Source organism: Triticum dicoccoides, chromosome 7B, assembly GCF_002162155.2.
Source record: "Triticum dicoccoides isolate Atlit2015 ecotype Zavitan chromosome 7B, WEW_v2.0, whole genome shotgun sequence".
NCBI classification, from domain to species: Eukaryota; Viridiplantae; Streptophyta; class Magnoliopsida; order Poales; family Poaceae; genus Triticum; species Triticum dicoccoides.
The window spans coordinates 754,068,992-754,079,086 of NC_041393.1; the positions used below are offsets into that span (position 1 = coordinate 754,068,992).

At 45.1% G+C, this 10,095-nt stretch overlaps 1 protein-coding gene across 1 annotated transcript; it reads right to left on the minus strand.

Annotated features, from left to right (window-relative positions):
• Nucleotides 1-170: 170 nt before the first annotated feature.
• On the minus strand, nucleotides 171-2,002 carry LOC119340535 (probable glucan endo-1,3-beta-glucosidase A6). The gene is made up of 2 exons (XM_037612457.1): nucleotides 1,864-2,002; nucleotides 171-1,756 (listed from the first exon to the last, which is right to left on the minus strand). The coding sequence occupies exons 1-2, from the start codon at nucleotides 2,000-2,002 to the stop codon at nucleotides 423-425; spliced, it is 1,473 nt and encodes a 490-aa protein (XP_037468354.1). The 3' UTR covers nucleotides 171-422.
• Between the last annotated feature and the right edge of the window lie 8,093 nt (nucleotides 2,003-10,095).

The window sequence follows — 10,095 nt, forward strand, 5'->3', positions numbered from 1 at the left end:
AAAAAAAAAAAGCACATCAAGTCCAAATGGATTCATAACCTGGGGCATTAGGCATAGAAAATGGTAGGCATGAAATGCGAACAGCAAACCGCACATGTTTCGAGGTGAAATGAAAATACAATCCATAAGTTTTTCTTTTTGCGAATAATTCACAAGCCTAGTATGTACAATGGCGAGCCTAATGTACAAACTTACCCAACTAGTATTAAACTCATCCTTCTAAAAAAACTATTAAACTCATCACCTAGCTAGAATCTATTTTCTCCATATCTATGGTCATATTTCTGTTAACAAGTATTATTGGAAAAATACTACTGCTGCTAATTATCACCACATTATAATGACAACAACCACAATTACTGGAAAACAAATTTATCTAAGCACCAAATTTGTAAAGATTTCCGAGCATTAATCAGGAATGCTTAGACGAACTTACTTGGATCTTTGTTAGTCTTCACTGCAAGGCCATTGAAGTAACAACTGCCTCCCTTCGCCTTGAACTGCTGCCAGTACGCATTGATCGCGTAGCTTGCATGCGCGTCGAGGGTGTTGGGCTCGTAGCACGCACCGCCGGGCTGGATGGCGGCGCACGTCCCCGTCCCTTGCCCGCACGCGTAATTCAGGGCGAGGGCCACCGCCGTCTCGTTCAACGGCTTGCCGCCGCCGGCCAGGACGCACCACTCGAGCTTGCCGGTCTGGCCATCCGGCGGCGGCAACGGCGGGTAGGAGCGCACCGTCCGCCTGCCGGTGAGGTCAACCTGGTACACCCAGGTACCGTTCGGGTAGAACATCCCCCAGTGCCGCTCAGTGCCCGCCCCCGGCTTCAAGTCCTCGTTGTACAGCGCGAAGACGAACACCGGCATGTTGGACCTCGGTCGCGCTGGCGTGCCGAGTTTCTTGTGCATCCGACGGGCGAGGTGGCGGTTGTAGAGCGCGGCGTTGCGCACGTTGGCGCCGGTCTGGCCTGGGTCGCCGGCGTTCGGCCAGCCTGTCTCCGAGATGGCCAGCTTCACGCCGCCGTACCCTAGCTTGTCCATCGCGGCTATGCAGGCGTCGAGCATTTGGTCGAGCAGGTTGGTGTAGGTGAGCCGCGTGGCCGGGTCGACGTAGTGGCTGCTCGCATTGCCCTCGAAAAGCGCGTAGTCCAGCGAGATGTCCTTCTGGTTGGCCGCCCAAGGGAAGTACGGGTACGCGTCGACGAAGTAGTAGGAACGGGTGTGGTTGAGGAAGTCGAGCAGCGGCCGCATGACGGGGCCGGCGATGTCCTCGCGGAACGCGCCGGCGGAGGGCGGGTAGGACGCCGCCAGCGCGTCCATGGCGAGCGGGGTTCCGAGCTTGACGCGGCCGCGACCGATCGCGTGGAGCGCGTGGCGGAGGTTCTTCATGGCTGGCACGATCTTGCCCCACGTGGACGCCGCGAGGGCGGGGTAGGAGAGCAACTCGTTGCCGACGAGCAGGTACATCACCCGCACCCGGGGGTGCCGCTTGATGTTGTTGTCCACCCACTCGCGTGCGGCGGCGCGGGAGTCGGCCAGAGAGGGGACGATGTCGTTCGGCACCATGACGGAGACCGGGATGCCCGTCCCGGCCAGGGCGTGCAGGATGCGCTGGTCGGCGTTGTAGAGCTTGACGGCGCCCGCGTGCGCCTTGCGGAGGAGCTTGACGGAACGCGCCGCCGTGGGGAGGTCGTCGCCCAGGTTCCCGTAGTTGACGCCGATGGCGTGGGGCCGCCTGTACGCCGCCGCCGCCGCCGCCGCTGCATGCATGCAACAGAGAATAGTTAGCCACGGTGGTCAGTGGTCAGGAACTAATTAACCATGTAACATTAGATTGGTGCACCGAGAGGGGGGCGTGAGGGATCACCATGGCAGTGGCACGCGAAGGCGGCGAGGAGGAGGGCGCAGAGGGAGGAGGACGCCATTTCTGCGCGTGTGCCCTCTTGCGAAATGTTGAATCTCTGTTGATTTTGATCTGAGATGGAATGGAGAGTGTTTGTGATCATATAAAGGGGAGGGCTTTTAGGGAGAGGTTGGGTTAGATAATTATTAAGCCCGCAAATATAATTAAAACAGGGAAGGAAAATAGCCCTACGTAGCCTTCTTTTCAGGGGATGCCGCTACCTAACCATTTTTCTCGGGGGTGCCGCTATGGAGTATAAGCCTGAAAACCTAAAACGGCGCAACAGACGCTCCGGGTTGGGAACACTAACAGAACCCGCATGTGAGCCGAACCGCACTAACAGTATCATTCCACACAGACATCCTTGTGAGTGCACCAGCAAAAGAGTAAAATGCGCACCTATAAAACAATGCAGAATTTTGCTGCAATTTACAAAGGGCGAGCAAAAACATGTCTCAGTTACCTCTTTTTTTTTGAGAAATCTCGCCCACTTTATTGATTCGAAACAATGTTTATAGGTACATGTCTCAGTTACCTGACATTGTGGCGCTTTAAACGCTGAATCCTATTCGGCGCCCTCTGCGTCCGCTACAGTGCAATACGCAAACGGGCGCATCCCCCTTCTCCACTGGGCCGGCCCATCTAGCTCTTTTACTCTGTGTTTAGCAATTCGCAAAAAAATTGCTGCTAGTACTGAGAATCGAACTTTGGATGTCCTGCTTAATACTAAACCGCGGTAACCACCCAGCCATCCCTAACTGACATTCTAACGTTTACATATTTATTACTTTTCTTCATTCCTTTTTTTCTTCTGTGTTCGTTTTTCTGTTTTCATTTTCCATTTTTCTTTTTTCCTTCATAGGTTCGGTGAACTTTTTTCAAATTTGTGAAATTCTTATTCAAAATCGATGAGCTTTTATCAAATTTGATGAACTTTTTTCAAGTCGATGAACTATTTCCAAATTCGGTGAACTTTTTTTCAAATTTGATGAACTTTTCCAAATTTGATGAACTTTTTTTCCAAATTCGATGAACTTTTCTTCAAATCCAATGAACATTTTCCAAAATTGATGAACTATTTTTAAAATCGATGAACTTTTTATTCAAAATCGATGAACATTTTCCAAATTTCGTGAACGTTTTTCCAAAATTTGATGAACTTTCCTTTAAATCAATGAACTTTCTCAAATTGAGGATTTTTTTTTCAAATTTGATGATATTTTTTAAAAAGTCAACACGGTCAACTTCAAAGCGGTCTAAAGTTTAATGGCCAACTGAATTGAACGATCAACGTGTCGATTGAATCAGACGGCGAGTTTCCTGTCTGTCGAGCGATCGAAGAAGGAAGCGATCGAAGGAATGATCGATCCAGCTAAATGGGCCGGCCCAAGTAAGCTGGGACGTGAGCGCCAGCAGCCGAAAGCAGCGCATAAGGCGCCAACGAGGAGGACTCGCTTTAAACATGCTTTTTTTGGGGGACAGAAGGAGGTCTCGCCTTAGGGTGGGCCCTTGCGTCGCTGCTATTAGGCTGGCCCAGTATCTTCTTCATCGCCTGCTTGTTTGTCCTATCTTCTTTGCTTATGCCCTAAAAAAATTCTTCTTTGCTTCTCGTTTGTTCTTTTTTCTACACCTTTTTTATATTTAAAAATATGCTATAACCGCATATATTTCAAAAATTAACTTACAACTTTATTTTGCAGAAAAATTCACCACAAATTTAAAAAATGTTAGCGTGGTGTAATTTTTTTATAAGAACATTTGCCGCAATTTTTAAAAATAATTCTACCATTTAAAAAAACATTTATAAAAAGTTCACATGTTTGAAAAAAGTGTTTGTGAATATTTTAAAAAATTCACACAGTTTTAAAAGTGATTGTGTAATTTAAAAATGTTTCGTACCATTCAAAAATATGGTCATTATATTTTTTTTCTAAATGTTTGTGACAATTTTCTAAAATATTAAACAATATGATATCCACTTAATTAAAAAATGTTTTGTTTCATTTAAAAAATCACTTGTTTCATATAAATGTTCATGATATTTTTTAAAAAATGTTTATAAAATATGAAAAAAAAACTTTGCGTGCTTTTTTTAAAAAATGTACCATTCATAAAATGTTCAATGTGTAGTTGAAAATGGTTAATATGTATTCGAACAAAATGTTCAAACATATATTTTAAAAACTGGTCATAACATATTTGGAAAACTTATAATGATACGCCAGTGTATTATTCGTCGCACACCCCCCTTACACTTGCGACGCCTCTTGAAAACCCCCTTATAGTCGCAACACCTTCTTGAAAACTTGCATTTTGTGACGCCCCTTGAAAACTTGCAACTGCGACCCTCCTTGAAAACTTACACGTGTTGCGCATCTTGAAAACTTGCGTTGCAACCCTTCTTGAAAAACCTGTAGTTGTGCCCTCTCTTGAACAATTGCAGTTGCTCTATCCCTCGAAAACTTCCAATTGCAGCGCAATAAAACTTGCAGGTGCGGACGGGTTTCAACACTTTGCAGTTGTATGTCTAGTGGTGGACATATGATTGGCTGACAATCCCTTTCTCGCCACGAGTAATCGCTTTGAGGGTTGTGTAGTTGAAGTCGGATTACAACACTTGCAGTTGTCGTGTGCAGGTGCTGCAAGATGTCGGAATTGACTGCGAAAGCAATGCTGCATCGACTACCTTTTTATGTGCTGGAAACATCTACGGAAGATGTTGCATCCATGGATGTCGTGTGCTGGAACCGGCATGGAAGGAAGCTGGAACAAAGAGGACTTTCGTCGGCTGTGTTTACTGGAACCGGCAACTTCGTTGACCGGAACCGCCACCGGAATTGCTAGAACCAGCGCCTCAAGCGTGAAAGCTGGGAATGATGCAACCCGCTGTAATGAAAGTTTGGACCACTGTATTCCTGAGTGGCGACCACATGCATGGCGAATACTTTTTTTATTGCATTCGTAGAGCGCAAAAGATACAACCAGCGGCGACTTTTGTTGCGGCACGACAAACCAACGATAGCGAGTGGCGGCGGCGGGAGCCGCGAGCAGGTTGAAGATTGGGATGAAGAAAACGAGCAGAGCTGGAACCATGGTCTGTCAGAGCTGCACACTGCGGCGTCTGGGAGCAGGTTTTGCTTAGCTACATCTAGGCTATTGAAGGAAATATGCCCTAGAGGCAATAATAAAGTTATTATTTATTTCCTCGTATCATGATAAATGTTTATTATTCATGCTAGAATTGTATTAACCGGAAACATGATACATGTGTGAATACATAGACAAACATAATGTCACTAGTATGCCTCTACTTGACTAGCTCATTAATCAAAGATGGTTATGTTTCCTAGCCATAGACATGTGTTGTCATTTGATTAACGGGATCACATCATTAGGAGAATGATGTGATTGACTTGACCCATTCTGTTAGCCTAGCACTTGATCGTTTAGTATGTTGCTATTGCTTTCTTCATGACTTATACAAAGTTCCTAGAACTATGAGATTATGCAACTCCCGTTTATCGGAGGAACACTTTGTGTGCTACCAAACGTCACAACGTAACTGGATGATTATAAAGGAGCTCTACAGGTGTCTCCGAAGGTACATGTTGGGTTGGCGTATTTCGAGATTAGGATTTGTCACTCTGATTGTCGGAGAGGTATCTCTGAGCCCTCTCGGTAATGCACATCACTATAAGCCTTGCAAGCAATGTAGCTAATGAGTTAGTTACGGAATGATGCATTACGTAACGAGTAAAGAGACTTGCCGGTAACGAGATTGAACTAGGTATTGGATACCGACGATCGAATCTCGGGCAAGTAACATACCGATGACAAAGGGAACAACGTATGTTGTTATGCGGTTTGACCGATAAAGATCTTCGTAGAATATGTAGGAGCCAATATGAGCATCCAGGTTCCGCTATTGGTTATTGACCGGGAACAGTTCTAGGCCATGTCTACATAGTTCTCGAACCCGTAGGGTCCACACGCTTAACGTTACGATGACAGTTTTATTATGAGTTTATAAGTTTTGATGTACCGAATATTGTTCGGAGTCCCGGATGTGATACCGGACATGACGAGGAGTCTCGAAATGGTCGAGACATAAAGATTGATATATTGGACGACTATATTCGAACACCGAAAGTGTTCGGGGTGATTTCGGAGAAAACTGGAGTGCCGGAGGGTTACCGGACCCCCCGGGAACTAATGGGCCTTGTTGGGCCCTAGTGGAGAGAGAGAGGGGCCGGCCAGGTGTCACGCCCAATATGCGACCCTATCCAAAAAGAACTCGAAGGTCCCACCAAGGATAGACCCGCATATTGAAACACTTTTGCAAGGTGGATATCATTACATCAACATTACATAATAGATGGGGATACATACAATAAGGCAAACAGTGCCACACGAATACAACAATACCATATACAAGAACAACATCCGACTACGGATGAAACATAAACAGAAACTCAAACAATATCCACCCTGCTAGCCCAGGCTGCCGACCTGGAACCTATCCCCTGATCGAAGAAGAAGCAGAAGAAGAACTCCAAAACAAGCAAACATCGCTCTCGTGTCATGATCATCGCATAAACCTGTACCTGCAACTTTTGTTGTAGTAATCTGTGAGCCACGAGGACTCAGCAATCCCATTAGCATGGGTATCAAGACTAGCAAAGCTTAATGGGAAAGGAAAGGGTAAGTGGTGAGGTTGCAGCAGCGACTAAGCATGATATGGTGGCTAACATACGCAAATGAGAGCGAGAAGAGAAACAAAGGAACGGTCGTGAAGCTATCAATGATCAAGAGGTGATCCTGAACTCCTACTTACGTCAAACATAACACAGAAACCGTGTTCACTTCCCGGACTCCGCCGAAAAGAGACCATCACGGCTACACACACGGTTGATGCGTTTTAATTCGGATCTGGTATCAAGTTATCTACAACCGGACATTAACAAATTCCCATCTGCCACATAACCGCGGGCACGGCTCTCGAAAGTTTATACCCTGCAGGGGTGTCCCAACTTAGCCCATGACAAGCTCTCGCAAAGGAATAGACCTTCTCCCAGGAAGACCTGATCAGTCTCGGAATCCCGGTTTACAAGACATTTCGACAATGGTAAAACAAGACCAGCAAAGCCGCCCGATGCGCCGACAATCCCGATAGGAGCTGCACATATCTCGTTCTCAGGGCAACACCGGATAAGTCAAGCTACGAGTAAAACCAGACTTCGAGTTTCCCCGAGGTGGCCCCGCAGGTTGCTCGTTTCGAACCAACACTTAGACAAGCACTGGCCCAGGGGGGCTAAAATAAAGATGACCCTTGGGTTGGCCGACCCAAGGGAAGGGTATAGGTGGTGGTGAGGCAAATGGTAAAACCAAGGTTGGGCCTTGCTGGACAAGTTTTATTCAAAGCGAACTGTCAGGGGGGTCCCATAAATCACCCGACCGCGTTAGGAACGCAAAATCCGGGAACATAACACCGGTATGACGGAAACTAGGGCGGCAAGAGTGGAACAAAACACCAGGCATAAGGCCGAGCCTTCCACCCTTTACCAAATATATAGATGCATTAATAATATAAGAGATATTGTGATATCCCAACATAACCCTGTCCACCATGGAGAAATCTTCAACTTCACCTACAACTAGCAACGCTATAAGAGGGGCTGAGCAAAAGCGGTAACATAGCCAATCAATGGTTTGCTAGAAATGGTGTCAAAGGTTAGAGGTTCATGGCAATTTGGGAGGCTTGATGAGCAAAAGATAGGTAGCGCAGCAAAGCGATAGAACGAAGCAACTAGCATAGCAATGATAGTAGTGAGATCCAGGGTAGCGGTCATCTTGCCTGAAATCCCGCAAGGAAGAAGAACGAGTCCATGAAGAAGATGAAGCCATGAAGACGAACCACACGTAGACGAACGAATCCTCACGATCGCAACGAAACGGGAACTATCGAGAAGAAGCACACAACATGGTAAACACACCACACATGAACAAGGCATGATGCACAACAAGCATGATGCATGACCAAGCTACATGAAGCTACTCATGGCAAGAGATGAAGCAAACAAGAACAACACATCAAGGCAAGTTTAAATGAGGCCGGAAACAACATATAACAATTCCGGTAAGTCCTCATATGCAAATTTCGAAATTGGTCCAGAACTGAAGAAACCTTATGTTCAAGTTGTTAAACAGCAAGTTAAGGTGCACCAAGATGATCTACACAAGATTCTAGTCAAGTTACATATAAAGTTCATTAGATTCGGAGCTACGGCCTAGAAGATATGAGCAAAACAAGTTAAACATGGCATTGATGCAAAATGCATACAACCATCAAGCAAACACCTCAAAACAAGGATGCAACATGATAATAAGAAACTACATGCAAAATCAAGCAAGTTTCATATAGAGCACACTCAAAACGGAGCAACGGTGCAACACACACACACTATACAAGTCATAACAACAATCTGTCCATAACAGCAACTAGGCATCTTGCAAGCATCAAAACAATAAGCTACAACATCCCAACATAATAACAAAAGGCATGAGCATGAAGTACAGGTAAAGCATAACAAAACATGAACACTGAGCTATCTCCAGAAATCACTAGAACATGCTCAAAATGACATGGTAAGATTGCAAATAATAACAGTTTCAGACTTATCAGGAAATAATATCAGGTTGCAATGTTTAGAGCAAGCAAACAACATGTTACAGGAACTTATCATGGCAAACAAAGGCATGGCATGAATCTACTAATAGCATAGATCAAAAGTCCCTTACTGACCACGAGCCAAAAAGGATCAGAAAATATGATGGAACCCATGTAAACATGGCAAGTTATATTACAGATTTATACATGGCAGGAACAACAATATGTAGGCATGTTGGTGAGCTTGAACCACTCACCACAGAGCAATACATGGCATGACAAGGCAACCAACAGTAAGAAGACATGTTTATGAAGCTAAGCATGGCAATAGCAAGGTCATAGGGTGCATGGACCACTAGCAAAACACATGGGAACTAGTGAACTTAATGTTAACAGGCTGATAGCAACATCATCAAGCAACTTTGGAGCAAGATAACAACATGTTCCAGCAGGCTATAATTGCAACCAAGGGCATTAATGGATAGAGCATGACATGTAGATCAAAACATGTTTATAGAGCATCTCCAGATTATGCATAGAATGATTAGTAGCATCATGGTTACATAGCAACAAAATATAACAGAATCTGTCAGGAAACCAGCAACATCATGTACACTACTTAACAAGCTCGATTCACTCACCACAAGTCATTGCATGACAAGATAAGCATAGCATCATCAAGAAGACATGTTTGTGAAACAAAACAAGTCAAGAACAAGTCCATAGCATGTAAGGATCAACTATAGCAACCTTGGCTAAATTGAATAATAAGTAAACAATCTGCCAGTAAACATTTTGAAGAAAAAGTAGAGCACGAAAATGACATGCTAGACTACTCCATAATTGCAAACAAGGGCATGAATGGATAGACAATAACCATATGTTCAAAACACCCTTACTGAAGTATCTCTAAATATGCATGGATCTCTCTGTAGCATCAAGTTTACATGGCATCAAAATAACATCAGAACAGGGACTAAAATCAGCAATATCACGAAGCCTAGTTTGCATGCTTGTGCTAGTCACCACATTGATCACAAAAATACATGGCATACACCCCTGGAAAGATGGCATAGCATAGATCAAAACACATGAAGACATCAACCTCATAGGATGCACACATCAATCATGGCAAAAATGACAAATGAGCAAGTTATAACAGTTTCAGCAGATTAACATCAACATGCACTCTTCCAACAGCATTTAGGGCATCAAGATGAGCTCAAATGAAAATGATGCAATGGAATGAAATGAAGTACTCGTCGAGGCGAACAATTTGACATATTACACGCACGAACTGGAGCAACAGATGCAGAGATGTGACATGTCAAACATAGCATGATTATTATGCAGAATCGGGGACTTAGGCAAAATTCGGGAAGGGAAAGTCAACCTTCAGATCTGGGCAGCACGGGGCTCGAGGTTGGCCGGGATCTCGCCGGGGCAGGGCGCCGGAGTGGCAGGAGAAGCCGGCCGGAGGTCGAGGACGGAGGGGCCGGGGCGGCCGGATCTGGCCAGATCCGGCGCCG